Source organism: Coturnix japonica, chromosome 10 (genome assembly GCF_054131305.1).
Source record: "Coturnix japonica strain WE chromosome 10, WE-NBRP24, whole genome shotgun sequence".
In the NCBI taxonomy this organism is placed as follows: Eukaryota; Metazoa; Chordata; class Aves; order Galliformes; family Phasianidae; genus Coturnix; species Coturnix japonica.
In genome coordinates, this window is record NC_140672.1 from 3,752,211 (window position 1) to 3,772,045 (window position 19,835).

Below are 19,835 nucleotides of genomic sequence, written 5' to 3' on the forward strand. Positions count from 1 at the left end.
CTCAGGCGGAGCTCAGAGCCCAGACCACGGGTGTGTGCCCCCCGCCGGGGGTTAGCAGCACGGCCGCCCTCTCCCAGCGCTTAACAGCTCCCGCAAATGACCCTCTAATGATGGAGAGGGGACACAGACACGCTTTGTTTCCCCGCCGCCGCGATGTGGATTGGAGATGTGGAATCGGGCCAGGGGGTCCGACGGGGCAGCGGTTCAGCCCCATTCCCCCCCGCCCCCTTCCCTCTCGAGGTTACCGCAGCTCGAGAGCTAAGCCCTCCCCTTATCTCCGAGGGGTAAATAAACGGAAAATCCACTCAGCCGTCCTTTTCCCTTCAAAGGCTGCAGGTGCTTCTCCGTTTGCTGTTGAGCAACCCGCAATCAGGGTGGGAACACCTCCTTCATCATCCTCGATTTCCCGTTCCTGAAGCAGGGGGATATCTATTCCCGTATCGTTTGGGGGGGGGGGTCCCTTTGTTCTACAAAACCCTTCGTGTGCTGCACACAGGGAGCCCCCAGACCTCCCGTTCCTGCTGGGGTAGGGGTGAGGCTGTGCCTCGTGGCGGAGCACTGGGGGGGGGGGGTATGAGGTTGTGCATTGCTCCTGGGAGGTCTGGACACCCATTTGCTGCCCAGCTGCTCGCACCAGAGCTCGGGGGTGCATCCCAGAGACCACCCGGCAGCAAAGAGAGGGGTGGGTGGGAAGATGGGAAGAGACACAGATTGAGCGAGTATTGCTTAAATACATAATTTATTGAGGGATTGTACAAACACAGCCCTTTCTCTACCACCCGATCCAGCGAGGGGCTGGGAAAGTGTGAGCCCAGGGCAGATGGGAGAAGCAATGGATAGGGAGAAGCAATGGACAGGCAGGAGTGAGGGGGGGGGCTCGGATATGCTGCTTCCAGGGGCACCCAGTTCACCTGGGCTCTTACTGGAAACCTTTAATACAAATCTGATAGAACTTTATTAGAATTACAATACAAAACATGGAGGAAAATGCCCCAAGCCCTGAGGAATGCTCCAAATCTCAGTTCTTTGGATGCTGAGCGTGGATGGGTATCAGTGCTGCAGGTGTCCCTCAGAGATCCTCCAGCACCAGGAGGTGCTCATAGTGTGCAACACACAGAGCCCTGCACAGCACTAACCAGACAGGAGGGAGCTCAGGCTTCTCCTGCAGAGCACTGCCCCAGTGACCTCCCCATGTGTCACCTGGATCTGTCTGTGCCCTGCAGCACTGCTGCTGCAGGGGACATTCCCTGCTGCATCCCCACTCCTGTCCCAGCACAGCCAGACCTGCAGGCATGTGGGATGCAAAGGATCTGTGGGCTCAGTGCAGTGGGGATGGAGCCCCTTCAGTTGCAGCCACACTCCTCGATGATCATATCCTCGTGGTGGCGGACGACGATCTCACCTTTCTCGTAGTAAAGCATGGAGAGGGGGCTCATCCTGATGGGTGAGCAGGCAGGGCACGGCACCTGGCTGGGCTTGTAGAGCTGCAGCAGGCTCTGCGGGACACATGGGGACAAAGCATCAGCTCCCATCCCTGTGGGGCACAGGGGAGGTGGGAGCAAAGGGAAGCAAGACACTCTTACCTGCATGTATGCGTGATTGGTGGGCTTGAAGCTCTCATCTACAGGTGATGGGCACAGCCCCTCGCAGCGGTAGGCATTGTACTTTTTAGGGTAGACGATCCAGCTGCCCCATCCCGTCTGCTCAAAGTCCACCGTCATGTCCACCCTCCTGCATAGGGACCTGGCCTCATCCCCCGTGCTGGCAGCAGGAGCATCGTTCACCCTGAGCCTCTGTTTCTCCTTCCTGGTGCGACGGTGCCGGCGGGTACCGACATCCCTGGGACCCCCATCACGCATGACGTGCTTGGAGCTCTCCACTGCCCTGAGCAGGCTGTGCTCTCCGGGTGCTTTATCCTTGGAGAAGACGAGCAGCAGGACACTGTCCGTAAGCTCCCGGGGCTCTGCTGTCTCCTGGGGGTCCGCTGGGACAGTGACAGGGGTGGCTGCAGGAACAGGAGCTGCGTCCTGGTGCAGCCATGCCCTGAGCATGCTGGTGATGTTGAACACTGCCCAACCAGCCTGGTTGGATGAAGGGCCACCAGCCACGGTGCCCAGGAAGAGCTCCTTGGTGCCTTGGCACGGCGGCCGGGGGCTGTGATAGATATCCATGGTGACGTTGTGGGACGGGGACAAGGACAGAGAGTGCGGGCGGATGCGCAGCTCAGCCAGGCTCACCTCCTGGCTGCCAGACAGGGATGTCATGTCAAAGGAGAACGCCCAGCGGGAGCCGTTCTGCAGGGAGCCTGGAAGGCAAGTGAGGACGGTAAGCATTCATGGGGCTGGGACGGGGACAGTCGGGATGGGGATGCTCGGGGATGGGGATGCTGGGGATGGGGATGCTCGGGGTTAATGCCTGTCCTGAGACAGGAATGCATGGGGACGGTGCTGTCCCTATGGAGAGAGATGTGCAGAGACAGCGCCTGTCCCGGGACAGGGATGCTCAGGAATGGGGATGCTCACGGATAGCGCTGATCCCGGGCTCGGGGAGCTCGGGGAAAGAGATGCTCAGGGATGAGGAACGATGCCAGTCCCGGGACAGGGGTATGTGGGCACAGCGCTGTCCCGGTGCAGAGGGACTGCGGGGACAGCGCCGGTCCCGGTCCCACTCACCGTGCGGGGCGATGCTGAGAGCGGTGGCGGCGGCGGCGCGGAGAGGTGCGGGGGGCGAACGGAGCAGCTGCAGCATCAGCGGGGGACAACGGGGGGGTGCGGAGCGCAGCAGGACGGATCCGCACAGCAGAAGCAGCAGCAGCACGGGGAGCATTGGGGTCCGCATGGCTGCACCGGGACGAGCACCGCTCGCTATTTGTAGCTCGGACCCGAGCGCCGCCCCGAGAGCCCCCTCCCCTCTTTCTCCCGTTCCTATCCACCCCCCATCCTTCTTCCTTTCCACCCCTCCCCTCTCTCCAGTCCCTCTCCCGTCCCTCCCGGGATCCCCCAGCGCCCAAGGGCTCAATAATTCGTTAATTATCATTAGTAGTACTTATTTACTTATTTATTTCCGAGCAGACCCCCTGCCTGGCTCATCTTCTCCACTTTTACCAACCCCAACACATCTTTCCTCTGCATTTTGCTCAGTCTTTCCTAGGATTGAGACCAGCGTTAAGCAGCCAAATGTTCTTTGGCACAGTTCATCTGCTCAGCTTTTCCCCTGCACTCAACACCGGGGCTGGAAGGAGCCCGGGGGGCTCACAAGAGCTTCCATTCATTCCTCCCAGGGGATGATCCATCCCATCCATTCACCCACAGACCAGTTTTATGGATGCACATCCCCTCCCTACCCCCAAATAATCCCTATTGGGGCTGCGGGGGACCATAAGAACCTGCAGATTCCACGTAAGACTCTCAGACAGTGTGACATTCTCTATTAATTCCCTCATCATCTCCAACACATCGTTTGCTTTTCCAGCTCCTTTTGGGCTGATGTTTTTATCTGTTGTAAATGGAAACAGTGCAGGACAGCACGCTGTAGGTGTCCTTCCTAAGCAGTCTGTTTGGCCCTGGGTTCCTTTCCATCCTCAGCCACTTTAATATGCTTTTGGCTCTGAGTCCCATTTCTCTGCCCGTTATAGGGATGGCGGCTCCGTGACGTAACGGCCGAGCAGGATGACGTCACACCCCCCGTAGTGACGTCACATCAGACCTCCCGCCGGTAGGGGGCGCTGCTTCACTCTGAAGACCTTAACTTTAAAGCCGGGAATCTCGCGAGAGCAACGTTTGGGGGCCATACTCTCGCGAGAGCTTCCATAGCAATGGCGGCGGCGGCGGCGGCGGCGGGTGCAGCGATGGCGGCTCCCTCAGGGGAAAGCACAGAGTCGGCCCCGGAACCACCGGCAGCCGAACCGGCCGCTCAGCCCGAACCGAGCTCAGCCGACACCGAGAGCGGGTAGGGCAGGGATCGAACATAGGGCTGGGAGGCCGAGGTTTGGGGTTGAGCCGCGCTGAGGCGTCGTTTGTGGCCTTACAGGGTGGAGGCCGCGCCTGGAGACGCTGCTGCTACTGTGGAGACCGAGACCGCGAGTGGGAAGGACCCGATGGTACGTGGGGTGAATGGACGGGGGGGGGTGAGGGATGAACGGGATCTAACGGCGATTAACGGCGATGTGCTGCCCGCAGGAGGCAGCAACGGATGGAGCCGAGGCCATGGATACACAGGCCGGGTCTGTGGATGAAGAGAATGGAAGGCAACTGGGAGAGATCGAACTGCAGTGTGGCATCTGCACCAAGTGGTTCACGGCGGACACATTCGGCATCGACACCACGTATGTGCTTGGGTGGCCTTTGGGGGCCATATTGGCGGCACTTTAGTGGCCTTTGGGTGCCCCATTGGCGGCACTTTAGTGGCCTTTGGGGTGCTCCATTGGTGGCCTTTAGTGGCCATTTGGTGCTCCATTGGTGGCCCTTTAGTGGCCTTTGGGGTGCTCCATTGGCGGCCCTTTAGTGGCCATGGGGTGAATCATTGGTGGCCCTTTAGTGGCCATGAGGCGCCCCATTGGCAGCCCTGTAGTGGCCATGGGGTGCCGTATTGGTGGCCCTTTAGTGGCCCTGGGGTGCCGCATTGGTGGCCCTGTAGTGGCCTTTGGAGTGCCCCATTGGTAGCTCTTTAGTGGCCTTTGGGGTGCTCCATTGGCGGCCCTGTAGTGGCCATGAGGCGCCCCATTGGCAGCCCTGTAGTGGCCATGGGGTGCCCCATTGGTGGCCCTTTAGTGGCCTTTGGGTGCCCCATTGGCAGCCCCTTAGTGGCCTTTGGGTGCCCCACTGGCAGCCCTTTAGTGGCCTTTGGGTGCCCCGTTGGCGGCCCTGTAGTGGCCATGGGGTGCCCCATTAGCGGCCCTGTAGTGGCCTTTGGGTGCCCCATTGGTGGCAGTTAGTGGCCATGGGGTGCCCTATTGGGAGAACTTGCCCTGTTGAGAGCTTACAGACCACTCTGCTCTTTTCCAGCTCTTGTTTGCCTTTCATGACCAACTACAGTTTCCACTGCAACGTTTGCCACCACAGTGGGAACACGTATTTCTTAAGAAAACAAGCAAGTAAGTATAATTGCTCGCTCATGGAAACCCTGCACAAGGGTAATGTTACCTGATGTTAGTGGGAGGGTTTGTCTGAAACATTGCTGCTTTGCTGCTGACTTCATAAGGTATGGAAATGCTGTGTTTGGTGTGGGGTGATAGGGCCAGGCTTGGTGTGGTGCTGTGTGTTCAGTGATTGCTGTGCTTGTGTTTGTGTGCTGATCTTCCCCATGGAATGCGACTCGAGCTTTGGCCTATCTTTGTTTTCAAGATCTCAAGGAAATGTGCCTTAGTGCTCTGGCCAACTTAACATGGCAGTCAAGGACACAAGATGAGCATCCAAAAACCATGTTCTCCAAAGATAAGGTACAGCTGTCATAACAGTCAGCACGTGTTAAAGTCAGCTGTGCTTTCACTGAAGAGCAATTCCAGCCAGATGTTGGCAGTGTGGCTTTCCAGATTTGCTAAGATTGGATTTGTGGTTGTTTTTTTTAACAGGATATTATCCCATTCATTGATAAATACTGGGAGTGTATGACGACAAGACAGAGACCAGGGAAGATGACTTGGCCTAATAATATTGTCAAAACTATGGTACGTATCTGGGGCTCATGGAGGGTTTTATGTGAGTGATAACTGCTGCGTGACACTCAAGGAAAGCGAAATGGGGAGGATTTGTTAACATATTTGGTACAGTCCTATTCTGTTCTCTGTTTCAGTGTAAAGAAAGAGATGTGTTCTTAGTGAAGGAGCATCCAGACCCGGGGAGTAAGGATCCTGAAGAAGACTACCCGAAGTTTGGACTTCTGGACCAAGTGTGTGATGGGAGATGGAAGGAGAACACACTGATGGGGGAGAGGGAGGCTGGTTTTGCTGGTATCTGATGCTTAGTGAAATAATGTATCCAAGATAACATGAGCCTATGAGTCATTGGTGTGCTGGAGGGCTGCAGCAAGTGGAAGTGCTGTCTGGGCTTTGTGTTAAGTTTGTCTGAATCTGTTTAGTTTTGTTTCTTTCCTTTTTCAGGATCTTGCCAATATCGGTCCTGCATATGATAACCAGAAGCAGAACAACGCCGTATCCACAAGTGGGAATTTAAATGGCAAGTTCTTTCATGAGGCTCTTTATTTTTTTCCTCTCTGTCTTTGGGGCAGAGCTGCACTTCCCCAGTCCTATAGCCAGGTGTGCAGCTCTGTCAGTGAGGGTGCAGCAATTAAACTCACTGTGAACTGAGGTTCTGTGTGGTACTTTGCAAACATACCCAGCCAGTCTCATCGTCCCTTTGCTGCTCTTCTCACTCTGAGGTTTGCAAGGAGCAAGGCAAAGTATGTGTAATACATTTCCTTAAACTCACTGCTTGCATTTTGCTGCTGTTCCTTTTTATGGAATGACAGCTGTGCTCAGAACTTTGCCTTGATCATTAATGAACAATCTTAGTAATCATACTATAGGAAAATTAAAAGCTGGTGAGGTTTCTTTGTGCACAAGGCTGTGCCATTCAGCTTGAAGCCTATTGAACAGTAGCCAGCAGGAGGTGGCTGGGGCTTTTAACAATAGGGTTTAAGCTGTGTTGTCTCCATTTCATGCACTGCTTGTTGTTTTCTTTCATTACTGGAAGCTTGTCACATATGTGCTGCCACTTCTGTCCTTACAGATGGAGCCTCTCTGGGAGGTGAATGTTTACCTTTCAGCTTCTAAAACCTTAAGTATTGCTGTGTTTTGGAAAGCTTTTGTGCTCAGTTCTCTTAAAAGCTAAATTGAGTGAAAGATCAGAAGCGTGTGACTGCAAGAATAAAGCAAACCAACCACTTCACTTCTTAATGTTTAACAGTTAGAAGCTTTTAGTGCATCATATTCTGCCCCACTCGACTGGCTTAAGGTTTTGCTTTCAGTTATGTCAGTCTTTTACTCTGTAAGATTTGACCTGATGTTCTTGTCATTTTAAATTGTAACACCTGGATATGAGGGCTGTAAGCTGGTGTGATGTTTGGATTGCTTGCATAAAGAAGTGATGTGAAACTGGAAAGCCTTAAATATTTATGCTAAAGCCAGTAAGTACAGCTTAGATCATGTCACGTGTGTGCAGAATATGGCATCCCTTCGAGGTCTGAATCCCTCACAGCACAGGGGTGATGCTGATAATACAAAAGCTTGCTGTAGTTACAGCACATTATGTGGTCCTTATAGGTGTTTATCTGCAGTACATACAAATCCCATAGTTCTCCTTGTAAATCAAGAGGTTTTTTAATTAAATAGTGGCACGATTAAATGCCATGTCACACATGAAAACATTAATAGCAGAATTAGCTTGATGGAATTTGACACATATCTATGTCAGATGCTGCAGTATGAAATGACAAGGTACCAATTTGGACCATACTGAAGAGAAACACCTGCACTGCTTTTCTTTTTTACCCAACTTAGGCATATTTCATTTTACAGATTGAAACGTGACGTCAGTGTCAGTGTTTCTGCAGCACAGCATGGCACTGGGATGACACTTCTGCTTCACATCAGGCGGTGTTGTGCTGTGCTGTGGGTTTTCTGCTGCTTTGGCAGAAATAATCTGAGCTGTGTGACTGGAATCTCCATGAAAGCAAATAACGGTGCTGCTGTTGGGGTGTTGCTGTGCTCATCCTCCCTGAAGTCCTTTTCAGTGATAACCATGTAGGAGACCTGATGGGAGCGTGGCTTTTTCTGCCCTTTCTGTTTGTGGAGATTCCACGCCCACAGGCTGTCCCTGATCAGCAGCTGCTTAACGAGCTGTTGTTTCTCTTGGAAGGAGGAATTGCTGCAGGAGGCAGCGGGAAGGGGAGGGGAGCAAAACGCAAACAGCAGGACGGATCAACCACTGGAACAGCCAAGAAAACCCGAAGGTGAGGAAGGATGGAGCAGCACGGTGACTCATTTGGGTTGTGAATGAACTGTAGCCACGGTGAGATGCCAACCTGTAGCTTTTGTGTTTCACAGTGACCCGTTGTTTTCTGCGCAGCGCTTACCACCCCATGGTTACCCCTTGGAGCACCCGTTCAATAAGGACGGCTATCGCTACATCTTGGCTGAGCCTGACCCCCATGCACCTGACCCAGAGAAGCTGGAGCTGGACTGCTGGGCAGGAAAACCAATTCCTGGGGACCTCTACAGAGCCTGCCTGTACGAACGGGTCCTCCTGGCACTGCATGACCGAGGTACAGAACTTGCTCATCGTGTGCAGGTTGTGCTGCCAGCCCTTCCTGGGGGAGCTGTCTGCTCTAACCCCACTTAGCTTGCAAACATTGGTGAGGTGAAATGTGAAAGAGGTGAAAATGTGAAACCCACTTCCTTACCTTCACTTCCTTCTGATGTCATTCCCTGTTAGGAGTCACAAACAAGCTGTGTTGTGTATCCTCTTCTCTCACGCAGCTCCTCAGCTGAAGATCTCAGATGACAGGCTGACTGTTGTTGGGGAGAAGGGCTATTCCATGGTACGAGCCTCGCATGGAGTGAGGAAGGGAGCCTGGTACTTTGAGATCTCCATGGATGAGATGCCTCCAGACACAGCTGCCAGATTAGGCTGGTCACAGCCACTGGGTAAATAACTGTACCAAATATTTTTAGCAGGCCTTGGGTTCTAACTAGTTGGTCCTTTTATTTCCTTTAGTAATTAAAACCTAGACAATGTAGTGATGGCTGGCTCGCCCCTTACCTAGGATAAACTCTTTTTATAGGTTCTCTAAACTGTGCAGAACTTCAGTACTGGCAGGTCCTTTATGCTGTTATGTGCTTGGCTTTGCTTAACACTTTAGTGCTAACGATAGTTGTGTTTAATAACTGTATGTAACCATCAGCCCAGCACCTGAAGGGACACATTCTGGGTATTCTATGCTTTGTATGTTCATGAGAAAACATTGGTTTCTGCAGGGAACCTCCAGGCACCTCTGGGATATGACAAATTCAGTTACTCCTGGCGCAGCAAAAAGGGAACAAAGTTTCACCAGTCCATAGGGAAGCATTATTCATCTGGCTACGGACAAGGGGACGTTCTGGGGTTTTACATCAGCCTTCCAGAAGATACTGAGACTGCCAGATCGCTGCCTGACACTTACAAAGATAAGGTGAATCACTCTGGGCCACTGTCACCCATCAGGCTCACCTTTCCCAAGGCAGGGCAGTAAGTTTGCCATTCTGTGATATATCTCTAGTTCTGAAGTGATTGTTTCCTGCTGTTTCAGGCTTTGATCAAATTTAAAAGCTATCTGTACTTTGAAGAGAAGGACTTTGTGGACAAAGCAGAGAAGAGCCTGAAGCAAGCACCAGGAAGCCAGGTGAGCACTGGGCAGTGGGGTGGGAAGATGCAGCACTCAGTCATGGGAGGAGAACCTACCGAGACTGCTTTCACTTCCCATTTATTAATCAATTCCATATTCTCCTTGTTGATAAGCTGCCTTTTGACATCACCTTGTAAACCACAAGGAACATGGCGAAAGAACCAAGTGATAAGCTTCTCATTTTACCTTTCAGATAATCTTCTTCAAGAACGGTGCCAGCCAAGGAGTCGCTTTTAAAGACATCTTTGAAGGAGTTTATTTTCCTGCTATTTCTTTGTACAAAGGCTGCACGGTAATAACATACTTCCAAAGATAATGCTTAAGTCCAGCCATAGTTCTGGTCATGCAGAGTGTGTGTATGCTGTATGCTGGGAATAGGTCAAGCAAGCCCAGTGAACTGAGCAGAGAGGAGTTGTGGTGGATCATTTGTTTGCCTGTGTCTTTTAACTTTATCAAGCTCCTAATTAATGCTGTCTTTGAATGCAGGGATGTGTATTTACAGGTGTTTGTGCATGTAAATGTAAATATGGGAGTGTAAGAGGGTCAGGGCTGAAGAAAGGGGGGAAAAAAAGGGAGCAAAATTGTCCAGCTTTGTACTAATTTATGTTCCTTGTAGGTTTCTATCAACTTTGGGCCATATTTCAAGTATCCCCCCAGAGATATCACGTACCGCCCCGTAAGTAACAGCACCCATCTCCCTCACCTCACAGCACGATACTTAAAGAGAAGGGGACTGGGAATTTACCATTGGGAGGGGAGATTTACAGCAGGGCTGCACCTGTCATTGTCAGTTCTGGTACTCACAGCTCAATGGTGCAGCTGAAAGGGATGCATTTAAAAATCCAGAAGAAGGGAATAGCATTAAGAAAGCAGAACAGTGATGACAACTTCTTTTTCCCCCCTGCCTGTGCTGACTTGGTTAGACCTGACTTACTGTTTAAGGAAACATCTTTTCTATCTCCTCTGTTTTTTTGAGGGACACAATCCTTGAGCAATAATTGCCCAGCTGGGCTGCTCCCCCCTTTGAGATGTGTGTGCTGTGCACTGAGCTCCCTGCCTGCCTTCTCCTCCCTTTGTAGATGAGTGACATGGGCTGGGGGGCTGTTGTGGAACACACGCTGGCAGACGTCCTGTATCATGTTGAGACAGAAGTGGATGGAAGAAGAAGCCCTCCCTGGGAGCCATGAAGAAACAAGTGCAGCATAATAAGGCAACAACACAGTGAGTCCAATCAGGTGGATTTTATTCTGGAGGAACGTGCATCACTCAGAACAAACACAATGAAGCCAATGCAGCTCCTGGCAGCAGGTGCAGTGTATGTATGGTCCCTGCTGGAGATCCATGCACTACCACTGTGCTGAGTCCAAGCAAATGCAGTTCTAGTGTGTATTGTGCTATTTGTGAGCATCTCTTGGAGTCTTCAGCAACTTACAGTGCAGGTAGCTGAAGAAGCAATGATTGCATTGAGGTAACTTCCCATCTGACATTTTGGGCTCATAACAGTCATTGCTCAGTGGGAACAGGTGTGTGCTTGGACCCACCTGCTGGATCTATACCTGTAGAAACAACACTGGCACTCCTGCTCAGCTGTGCTTGGCTAACTGTGAACAGCTTCCATCCAGAAGGGTTGTGTTGGAACAAGACTACTGCATGTAAGACTGAAATCTGGGCTCCTGCCCAAACTGTATATATATATATATATTTCCCCCCTGCCCCCCCCCCACAAACTGGCAGTCAGTTGAAAAATAAACTCTTCTTTTAAACTCTTACTTTGTTTTTAGGTATCCTACTTCCCTTGGTAACTTGCAAACTTAATAGTACCTACTTTAAACCTGAAGCGAACAGTGTCTATAAAAGCAATGACAGGTTTCACAGGGATTCCTGCTAATGATAATCAGCACAGAACTTGGAATAAATAATCTTCCTGTACAGACATGCTACATTATATCAAATAACTTAGAGCTGCTTTGCTAAGGGGAAAGGATGGGAATGCATTTGAGGTGAAGTCCTTTGTTCTGCACACGGAGCAGCACTGGCTGGCCCTGAACGAGGCTCCTGGGACTCTTCCCTAATAACTAATGAGCCAAGGCCTTTTTATTGTAGCTAATAAAGCTTCAAGTAATTAGCTGGGAGGTCCCAGCAACCTGCCCCTTCAGGTATGGCATTTACTTGCACACCCAGCAGCTGCTGGTGGCTGCCTTCTGAATCAGGCTCCTGGCTAATTAGTTAAGCTTTATTAGTACTGCCTACTATAAAAGGCCTGTCTTGTTAGCACAGGCCAGAACTGAATTGCATCTGACTTACCTAAGGACAACATCCCTACTGTTAGCCCTGAACAAAGCACTCAGTGCACTCAGCAGCCCGCTGCCTGCACCATGCGCTGCCGGAGGTGCTTGGCAAAATCCACCTGGGTCTGAGACAGGACCTGGTTAATGATGGTCTTTGGCAGCCAACCCTGCAGGGGATCAAGCAGAGGAGCCCATCAGTGTGTCTGCCTCAGAGTAAAGACAGCAGTTGTGCCTAAAGTAGTTTAATGCAGGACTTACCTTCAGGTCAATGCTAAGAAGCCACGTTAACTTGGTCTGCGAGGGACTGCCGGCCAGCGGGCGCAGCACCATACATGTGGGGCCGTTCTCAGCTCTGTGTGAGGATAGGAGTGCACATCTTAGACAAGAGCTGAAGCACTTGGAGCTCCTTCACAACCTCTCCCTTCCCAAAGCATAAACTGGGAGCTCTTGAAACAAACATCATCACAGCGCCAGGTTCATCAAACACCCCAGGAGGTAATTAATTACCTGATAAATCCCTGCTGTTCTGGCATGGCTCCGTGCGTGGTGGACATCCCTGCCAACACACAGGTGGAGCCACGACGCCGGGAGCAGCGCACGCTCACAAAGTCCCTTGGCCCAATGATGTTCCCAGGCACAGCAGCCGCCGTCTCGTGAGTGATCAGTGTGTCCTTCCCAATCTTCTGCAGGATCTGAGCAATGTAATGTGAAGGTGAATCAAACAGCGTGGCAGGGCAAACAGGATTCTGCTGTCCCCCCATTGAGCGCCCATTGCCTCCTACCTTCACCTCTTTGACGCTGGGATTCCAGTCTCCCATCTGCTCCATGTTGTCCACCAGCTCATTGTACACCGCATCCAGGGGCTGATCCACCACCACCTCCAGGCGGAACACTTTGCCCACATCAGGCAGCACTTTGCTTAACACTTTATCTCCATTGTCCTGGTAGGGAAAGGCAGATCAGAGCCGCGGATACTCACATGAAGACCATCACCACATCACTGCGCGGCCGCAGGGGGGCTCACCGCCACCGTCTCCGTCTTCCAGCCCTCCTGGTCTCCGAGGATGCTGAGTGATTTCTGCAGGGCTTCCTCTCCTTGTTTGATGTACGACATCTCCATCTCGCTGAAGGGTTTCTCCTCCAGCCTGGAGCCTGAAAAGAAGAGGGCAGGAACAGCAGTAAGAACACAACACATCACAACAACTCCACCTCCATCAGATACACCTCTCCATGCCCATGACTAGGGTGGGAGCTCAGATCCCACCACCCTCCATGTTTCCATTTGCTCAATCAAATCTCACAGCACCACGAGCAGATTTTCCTCCCCAGCACTGACCTGGAGGGGGCAGATCCCAGCAATGCAGCACTTACTGAGCAGGGAGCTTCGCCTGCGGACCTGGCTGATCCACGTGCTGGGCCCCGCGCTGCGGCACGACAACTTGCTGAGCTCCTGGCTGATGGCCACTGCAGCTTGTCTGCGTAGCCCTGTGGGCAGAGAGCACATCACAACACCACTGTGTAGCATCAGGTTTGAAAAGCATCGCTTGTTTGCTTGCACCCAACCCCGCTGCTTAAGTCCCACTGACAGAAGCTTCCTCCCATTGCAATACTGGAGGATGGGAGAGGATTTGTGCTGCTCAGGCTTTGCTCCAAGCAAAGGGGGCAGACAACAGCCTGAGTGCAGCTGAGGAGCGACCACCCACCCCAGAACTGCAGAACAGCCCACAGCCTCCATCCCCCAGCCCAGAAATACAGCAGAAAGGAGTTGTGCAGACAGCAAAGCAAAACATGGCACAGGCCTCTCACCAGTCACATTGCGCAGGTGTTGGTAGGAGATGGCAGCACACAGCTTGAAGGTGGCGGGCAGCATCTCTGCAGGGCAGTGGAGCTCAGTTCTGGTGACTGCTGCAAACGTTGCTGTGCCTCAGCCCTGGAGCTCGGCCTTAAATCCACCAGCTGAAGGATGCTGGCTTGTCAGCACCGAGATAAGGGCCATCACTTACGGCAGTGCCCCAGGGGCCAAGGGCGGCCCCATCTCCCCATGCATCTGCTGGGGGCTGTGGGTCACTGTGGGTGTCAGCAGCAGCACATGCGCACATCCTTATGCAGCTGCTGCTGCCCAGAGACGTGGGGCAAACTCTGCTGTCCCCCTCTGCTGCTGCACGTGGATGCTTTGTGCACATTATGAGGCTGAGAGCATCTCATGGACCGCTTGCATAAAGCTTTAGCTGTGGGCAGGGCTGCAGGGGTCCCACACTGCTGCACTGAGGGGGCACCCCCACATCTCCCCAGGGGTGGAGCAATAGCAGCGATAAGGCTCAAGGCTGAAATGACATCTGTGGGATGAGTTACAGCCCCAGCACCGAGCGAGCCCCAAAAGCTGTGAATCACAGCTGCTTCCTTTGACGTCAGCTCCTGCTCTCTGCTGCGGGGATGCTGACCTTGCTCCTCTTTGCTGTCGCAAAAGCTTGGAAGGGGGGGAGGTCATCCACTCATTGAGGTGCAGAGGGTGCATGGGGAGCTGCAGCACAGCCCTGTGGTGCTCAGCTCTACCTGTGCCCAGGAATGGCTGCACTGCTCCTGCCCATACCTGCAGGATGGATCCTCTCCAGTCAGACCAAGTGCAGCACAGCACATCTCACATGCAATGGGATGGGGTTTGAAGGAACTACATAGACAACTATGTTGTCTACAGGTAGACAACAGCTGAGCAACTCCTTCCCAGATTGCTGCCTTGGTAATGCAGCACCACAGGCTCTTCCCAGCACAGAGATCTCCAGCTCTGCAATGCTGTTATGCCAATGGAGCAGCTGCCCCAAAACACACGGCCTCGGAGCAAGGACATGCACTTGTTTGTGAGAAGAACTGAACTGATCCCTGACAGAACCACCCCTTCAGCTCCAGGGCGCCCCAGTTCCAGGGACACAGCAGAACTTCAGGACACCTATAAAACTGAGGTGTCCCTCATTGGTTCCACAGCGTCACATCAGCACCTCCTCAGGTGTCCCACACCACCACCATGCCCAGGGGCTGCAAGAAAGGGGGGGTCCCAGCCCTACCAGCCTCACTGCACACCCTCCTTACTCACCCAGGGACCTCACACCCCCTTTGACATTCAGCCCTCCCAATGCACTGCTATTGCTCACAGTGCCCTGAGCCCAGGAGAGGCCCCAGCAGGGGGGGGCTGAAGCCATGTCCCCTCCATGTGTAGGGACCTCAGGGTGCCCCCAGCCTCCCCCAATGCCCCAAGGCTGCTTTGATGCTATTTGGAGAGCAGAGATAAACCCACAGCCCCCCCCCCACACACACACACACAAAACAGGGGGCAGGCAATAAGATAACACAGGCACTGTCCAGGCTGTAAGGCAGGAACTGACACCAGTAGGAGCCCCATAATATCAGAGAACACATGGTAATGAAAGACCCCAAACTCTCCTATTTCCTGCCTTGCCTACAAGTGCTGAAGTCTGCAGCACCCAGTTCAGCTCAACCCACTCAGTTCCTACCTACCTGCCTCACACATGTGATGCTCCATCAACTCAGCAGGTAATTAACTAATTAGGGGGCAAACAGCTGCACCTGAGTGAACAGAGCTGAACTGGGCCCAGCACCTGAGGTCACGGAGAGTCCCATTGTGCCCATAACCACACAGAGCCCAGACACAAGCCAAGTTGTTGCTGTTGAGATCAGGGGTTTATTTACAGGTGAAGGGAAGCTCTCACTCAGCTCCAGGCGAGGAGCCAAAAGAAACAAACCAAAAAGGAACAGAGACCTTCATCTCTGAACAGAAATTGCTGCACCCCCCGGAGCATCCAGTTACCTCCGAGGGTTCCCCATTGCCATCACTCCTTTTTTCCCCTCAAGGGGGAACAGAAGCCATGATTTCAGTGCCTGCACCACGTAGCATTGCCATCCCATCAGTACTCATCCAACGTGTCAGCCCTGGGCACCGCCAGGCCTCTCTCCTTCAACGCCTGCACCTTCAGCTTCTCCGACTCCTGCTTGGCTTGCAGCTCCAACCTTTGCTCCTCCAGGATCTCCTCGATGGAAACCTGCTGCAGCAACGTGTCACTCTCCTTCTCCAGGTCCTGCAAAGCAAAGAGCTGTTGTTAAGCAGAGCTGCAGGGTGAGGGGCTGCAGGGCACGGGGCTCACTCACAATCTCCCCCAGCAGCACCACGTTCTCCCCTCTCACAACGAAGATCCCTCGAGGGATGTCCCCATATTTCTTGCCCACGTGAATGCGCTCCACTGTCTGATGCAGCACCAGGTTGGCTGTGGGAATAGAGAAAAAAACAACCCATTTTTAACCAGTTTTTTTACCAAAAACAACCAATTTTTCACCAAACAGAGCACCTCACCTGAAACAACCCATAGCCTAAAGCATAGGGAGCAGCTGGATTGCATTATAGCACATCCTATATGCTGAGCATCCCCTAAACAACATGATCCCCCAAACCCAGCCACTATAGGACCCCAAAGCAGCCACTGCCTATAGCTGATAAGGGGATCCCTGGTGCTATAGGGTAAAGAATGAGGGGCTCAGCTATAGGCACAAGTGAATGGGGAAGGGGGGAAAGGGGGGTAGGGAGAAGAGGGGTAAAGGGAGGTAAAGACTGGGGGGCTCAGCCATAGGCACAAGTGAATGGGGGGGGGGAGAGGGGGGTAGGGAGAAGAGGGGTAAAGGGAGGTAAAGACTGGGGGGCTCAGCCATAGGCACAAGTGAATGGGGGGGGGGTGGGGGGGAAGGATGAACTTAGTGCTGCCCCAAGGGGGGAATATAACATGGGGTGAGGGTCCAACATAACAAGGGGTGGGGGAACCACAAACTGGGTTCCTATCGGAGCTATATGGGTTCTATTAAGCCCTGATCCGGTGTCGTTCCCGGTGCTGCCCCCCCTATGCCCCCCCATTATATCCGTACCGAACTGATCGATGCTGCGTAGGAATCCGATCAGCGTCCGGCCGTCCCGCAGCAGAACCAGGTGTTTCTCTATGGGGAAAGGGATCAAACGGGGGTACGGAACATCGGTCCCAATGGGAACCAAGGGGAAAACCGGGGTCCCCCGCGTCCGGGTCCCGGTTTTCCCCTTGGTTCCCTATTGAATGAATAGAACCTCGTTCACACTCACTATCAATGTCCTGGATGAGGCTTGCAGTGCCCGGCATGTAGTTCATGGTGGCGGAACCGCCCCACGTTGGGCGGTACTTAGCGATGCACTGTCCCTTTAAAAGCGGCGCCGGTAGTGCGAGCGGGGCTGCCTTTCATTGGTTACATCCAGGGGTCCTCGCATCCTATTGGTCGCACGGTGGGGGCCTTTTATCCTTGTGTCGCGCTTTGGGGTGGACAACAGCGTGCCGGGTTGAAAACATGGAGCACCGCGGTCGTACCGGGCAGGTAAAGGGGGGGGGGGAACCGAGCACAGCCCGTTATCCCGTTATCACTGCTCCATATAATGGGGTTTTTCCTTATAGGAGCCACCAGGCCCCGGCTTCAACCCCGGTTATTGGAGCCCAGCGTTCGGTTTTGGGGCCTACACCGACGGAGCGGACTCGGTATGTTGGGTTTGGGGGGATGAGGGTCCGTTTCCATCGCCCTCCCGTCCATTAAGGCTTTGACCGAGCTGTGCTTCATTTCTATGCCATAGGATACAACGGTCTTCAAGCCCCACTTGTTTCCTACAGCTCAGTACAGAAATAACCCATTAAATCTCCTAACACACATTTCAGCTCCTTTTCCTTCTCTTTTTCCCTTTTCTCCTCCCCAGACTATGGACTCACCCTACACCAACGGATCCTACAGCGCCCCATACCCTCCCCATTACACCTCACTGCCACAAACACGAACCTACAGCAGTTCGGGACCATCCTACAGCACCGACAGCGCAGCCCCATATCGACCCCCCCCTCCTGCCCCTCCCTGGGGCTGTGGCACACAGGACTGCCCAGCAGAGGGATGCTCAGTGCGCAGGCAAAAGGCTGCTGGGTATTCCCCACCGCAGGTAAGAAACCATTTAGGGTGTGCACAGCAAAGCGAGAGCTCCTGTGCTGCTCACCCCATAGAGGGTGAACCCACAGTGCACCCTAATTGGGCCCAAATGGCTTCTATGTCCCACCCAGCTCACCCTGCTTGATCTTGTAAGTACTTGGAGTTGCCCCTTTCTGCTGGGAGCTCTGAGGTCACGAGCTTCGGAGCAGAAAGCAGCAGCAGTCCCAGTGCTGGGGCTCATCCCAGTGCTGGGGCTTATCCCAGTGCTGGGGCTCATCTCAGAGCTTCCTTCTGCCACAGGCATTGGGAGCTGACTTAGGACTTACATCTGTCCCCCTCTCCCCACAGACCCCAGGGATGCCCGTTCCTCAGTATCCATATGGAGACCACAGCCCCGGGGCCAACCCACAGCCCAGGGCTCAGGAGGAGGCGTGGGCTCCCCCTCACTATGGGGTGCAGGCACGGTATGCATGGCCTGCAGCTCCAGCACATGGGAATCCATTCCTCTCTGAATCACAACCACCCTGGACTGGCAGCAGGACTGCAGCTCATCCTCCTGCGTGGGACTCAAAGGTACAGTGATGCTTTAATGGCTCTGATACAAAGATTCTGGCTGCAGCCAGAGCTCAGCTCATGCTGCCTTCCCCCCCAATACACACATGCAGCTGCTCAGTGCTCCTTTCTCCAAGCACAGTTTGCTTCCAGGAGACAAAAACAAAGCAGCGGTTCTAAGTACTGCCAGCAAAATCACCTGCAACTATCATTGCAGAAAGCACTGGAAATAGCAGACCCTGAGAGGCAGGTCTTGAAGTGGAGCAGATCTCATTTAATGCCTCTGTAATGTAGACTCTTTTTTTTCCCCTTCTGATTGTAGGAATCTGCTTATGACAAACCTGATCCGAGTGCAAACCAACACTGCTACTATTCTGACAGCAATCACCAGCACCCTGGGACAATGAATGACCACAAACCACCCTCCCTGCTGCATAACTCCAAGTCATCTCCCTCCAACCCCAAGGTACAATACAGTGCACAGCCCCAGATGTACAACAGTGCAACTCGGAGGCAGCTGGCTGGGAACCAGGAGGCAGGTTGCAAAGCTGGCAATCACACTGCAATGAATTCTGCAGCCATCCAGCCAGAGATACAGAGGATCCTACAGGTCACAGAGCAGGCTGAAGAGTTAGAACAAGAGGTGGATGAATTTGTAGGGAAAAAGACAGATAAATCCTACAGGCTTCTGGAGGAGATGCTGACCAAGCTGCTGTTAGAACTGGATTCCATTGAGACTGGTGGGCAGGATGGTGTTCGACTGGCCAGGAAAGAAGCTGTCCATAGAATTCAGGCCATACTGGAAAAACTGGAAAGGAAAGGATTGTGAAAGCAAATCAGCCACAATGCAGCCTGTTGTGGAGGTTCCAAAGAGTTAATCCAAATCTCAGCTCTTTCTGCTAAGCACTACTGATAATGAGAAAGCAATAAGACTTGATTGAAAAGAAGAAACAACCCTAAACCCACAGGAAAGCCCAGCCCCGACCAACAGCTCAGCATTGGACCAATGAAGAGAAGATGAAAGCAGCAAATTGAGTTGTTTGCTCTGGGATGTGAAGAAGCAGCACCACCTGAAGGTGTTTAGCACTGGGTTGTCTGTGTCCTTCATCCAGCAAGAAGAAAATCACTGCACAACGTTCCCCAAACCGGGCCCAAATCCACCCAAATCCATGGTACCTTGTGGAGCCACAGCTGCAGCACTTGTCACATGCATCACCATAAATGAAGGTCCATCAGTGCGTGTGCTTTCAGCTTCAGATCCCTTACCCACAAAAGCTGGTTTGTGTCATCCCGGGGTTCTCTTTTTGTTTCCAATGCGCTCCCTGTAGCTCTGCTGATGTGAAGCTGTTCTGTGATGCCGTGTGGATGTGGGAACATAGCCTGGAACTCTGAGTTCTTCACCTGGAAAAGCCATTTGCAGGCAGAGCCGTGCAGCCCTGGACAGTGGGAGGTGCAGAAAATGCTTTTTCAGGTCGCGTGGGTCAAATCCACTTTTTAATTGTAACGCCTGCTGGGTGAACCTGGTTACGACATGCGAAGCGAATCATTGCTGCGTGTAATGAGATCATAATAAACCCTGATGACTTTTAAATGTTGTTTTGTAATTAAGTCCTTAAGTCTCTTCTTCTT

The 19,835-nt window shown here is 52.8% G+C and overlaps 5 protein-coding genes across 9 annotated transcripts; 2 read left to right on the plus strand and 3 right to left on the minus strand.

The window, feature by feature from the left end:
* Nucleotides 1–722: 722 nt before the first annotated feature.
* LOC107323728 (nodal homolog) lies at nt 723–3,182 on the minus strand. Of its 2 annotated transcripts, XM_085510521.1 has the most exons (4): nt 3,054–3,182; nt 2,673–2,840; nt 1,584–2,305; nt 723–1,496 (listed from the first exon to the last, which is right to left on the minus strand). In XM_085510521.1, the coding sequence occupies exons 2-4, from the start codon at nt 2,836–2,838 to the stop codon at nt 1,344–1,346; spliced, it is 1,041 nt and encodes a 346-aa protein (XP_085366647.1). In that variant the 5' UTR covers nt 2,839–2,840; nt 3,054–3,182; the 3' UTR covers nt 723–1,343. The 2 variants fall into 2 exon arrangements, with proteins under 2 accessions (XP_085366647.1, XP_015738559.2); XM_015883073.3 differs by lacking the exon at nt 3,054–3,182 and having other exon boundaries at nt 2,673–2,875.
* A 628-nt stretch (nt 3,183–3,810) lies between these two features.
* On the plus strand, nt 3,811–11,147 carry ASH2L (ASH2 like, histone lysine methyltransferase complex subunit). 2 transcript variants are annotated; one of them, XM_015883086.3, is made up of 17 exons: nt 3,811–3,948; nt 4,030–4,099; nt 4,179–4,324; nt 5,004–5,092; nt 5,343–5,437; nt 5,570–5,665; nt 5,791–5,886; nt 6,098–6,173; nt 6,726–6,743; nt 7,854–7,947; nt 8,042–8,259; nt 8,474–8,641; nt 8,972–9,165; nt 9,283–9,375; nt 9,572–9,670; nt 9,995–10,054; nt 10,458–11,147. In XM_015883086.3, exons 1-17 carry the CDS (start codon nt 3,815–3,817, stop codon nt 10,563–10,565), a joined length of 1,854 nt encoding a protein of 617 aa, XP_015738572.2. In that variant the 5' UTR covers nt 3,811–3,814; the 3' UTR covers nt 10,566–11,147. The 2 variants fall into 2 exon arrangements, with proteins under 2 accessions (XP_015738572.2, XP_015738573.2); XM_015883087.3 differs by lacking the exon at nt 6,726–6,743.
* STAR (steroidogenic acute regulatory protein) lies at nt 10,605–14,000 on the minus strand. Of its 2 annotated transcripts, XM_015883089.2 has the most exons (8): nt 13,473–14,000; nt 13,038–13,151; nt 12,691–12,818; nt 12,449–12,607; nt 12,174–12,358; nt 11,925–12,018; nt 11,683–11,833; nt 10,605–10,821 (listed from the first exon to the last, which is right to left on the minus strand). In XM_015883089.2, the coding sequence occupies exons 1-7, from the start codon at nt 13,534–13,536 to the stop codon at nt 11,732–11,734; spliced, it is 846 nt and encodes a 281-aa protein (XP_015738575.1). In that variant the 5' UTR covers nt 13,537–14,000; the 3' UTR covers nt 10,605–10,821; nt 11,683–11,731. The 2 variants fall into 2 exon arrangements, with proteins under 2 accessions (XP_015738575.1, XP_085366648.1); XM_085510522.1 differs by having other exon boundaries at nt 10,605–11,833.
* A 1,340-nt stretch (nt 14,001–15,340) lies between these two features.
* LSM1 (LSM1 homolog, mRNA degradation associated) lies at nt 15,341–16,884 on the minus strand. 2 transcript variants are annotated; one of them, XM_015883091.2, is made up of 4 exons: nt 16,798–16,884; nt 16,590–16,658; nt 15,825–15,940; nt 15,341–15,754 (listed from the first exon to the last, which is right to left on the minus strand). In XM_015883091.2, the coding sequence occupies exons 1-4, from the start codon at nt 16,841–16,843 to the stop codon at nt 15,584–15,586; spliced, it is 402 nt and encodes a 133-aa protein (XP_015738577.1). In that variant the 5' UTR covers nt 16,844–16,884; the 3' UTR covers nt 15,341–15,583. The 2 variants fall into 2 exon arrangements, with proteins under 2 accessions (XP_015738577.1, XP_015738578.1); XM_015883092.2 differs by lacking the exon at nt 16,590–16,658.
* Nucleotides 16,885–17,015: 131 nt separating this feature from the next.
* BAG4 (BAG cochaperone 4) lies at nt 17,016–19,797 on the plus strand. The gene is made up of 5 exons (XM_015883088.3): nt 17,016–17,063; nt 17,141–17,221; nt 17,434–17,667; nt 18,003–18,227; nt 18,529–19,797. Exons 1-5 carry the CDS (start codon nt 17,037–17,039, stop codon nt 19,033–19,035), a joined length of 1,074 nt encoding a protein of 357 aa, XP_015738574.3. The 5' UTR covers nt 17,016–17,036; the 3' UTR covers nt 19,036–19,797.
* Nucleotides 19,798–19,835: the final 38 nt, after the last annotated feature.

Coding starts and splice junctions, on each gene's coding strand:
- LOC107323728 (XM_085510521.1), bottom strand. CDS start 2,838: ATGCGGACCCCAATGCTCCCCGTGCTGCTGCTGCTTCTGCTGTGCGGA. Junction 2,306..2,672: donor TCTCAGCATCGCCCCGCACG/GTGAGTGGGACC, acceptor CTTGCCTTCCAG/GCTCCCTGCAGAACGGCTCC. Junction 1,497..1,583: donor CCAATCACGCATACATGCAG/GTAAGAGTGTCT, acceptor TGTGTCCCGCAG/AGCCTGCTGCAGCTCTACAA.
- ASH2L (XM_015883086.3), top strand. CDS start 3,815: ATGGCGGCGGCGGCGGCGGCGGCGGGTGCAGCGATGGCGGCTCCCTCA. Junction 4,100..4,178: donor CGAGTGGGAAGGACCCGATG/GTACGTGGGGTG, acceptor TGCTGCCCGCAG/GAGGCAGCAACGGATGGAGC. Junction 9,166..9,282: donor CTGACACTTACAAAGATAAG/GTGAATCACTCT, acceptor CTGCTGTTTCAG/GCTTTGATCAAATTTAAAAG.
- STAR (XM_015883089.2), bottom strand. CDS start 13,536: ATGCTGCCCGCCACCTTCAAGCTGTGTGCTGCCATCTCCTACCAACAC. Junction 12,819..13,037: donor CAGGCGAAGCTCCCTGCTCA/GTAAGTGCTGCA, acceptor TCTTCTTTTCAG/GCTCCAGGCTGGAGGAGAAA. Junction 11,834..11,924: donor TTCTTAGCATTGACCTGAAG/GTAAGTCCTGCA, acceptor GATCCCCTGCAG/GGTTGGCTGCCAAAGACCAT.
- LSM1 (XM_015883091.2), bottom strand. CDS start 16,843: ATGAACTACATGCCGGGCACTGCAAGCCTCATCCAGGACATTGATA. Junction 15,941..16,589: donor ACGCAGCATCGATCAGTTCG/GTACGGATATAA, acceptor CTATTCCCACAG/CCAACCTGGTGCTGCATCAG. Junction 15,755..15,824: donor TGGTGCTGCTGGGGGAGATT/GTGAGTGAGCCC, acceptor TTTGCTTTGCAG/GACCTGGAGAAGGAGAGTGA.
- BAG4 (XM_015883088.3), top strand. CDS start 17,037: ATGGAGCACCGCGGTCGTACCGGGCAG. Junction 17,222..17,433: donor ACACCGACGGAGCGGACTCG/GTATGTTGGGTT, acceptor TCTCCTCCCCAG/ACTATGGACTCACCCTACAC. Junction 17,668..18,002: donor CTGGGTATTCCCCACCGCAG/GTAAGAAACCAT, acceptor CTCTCCCCACAG/ACCCCAGGGATGCCCGTTCC.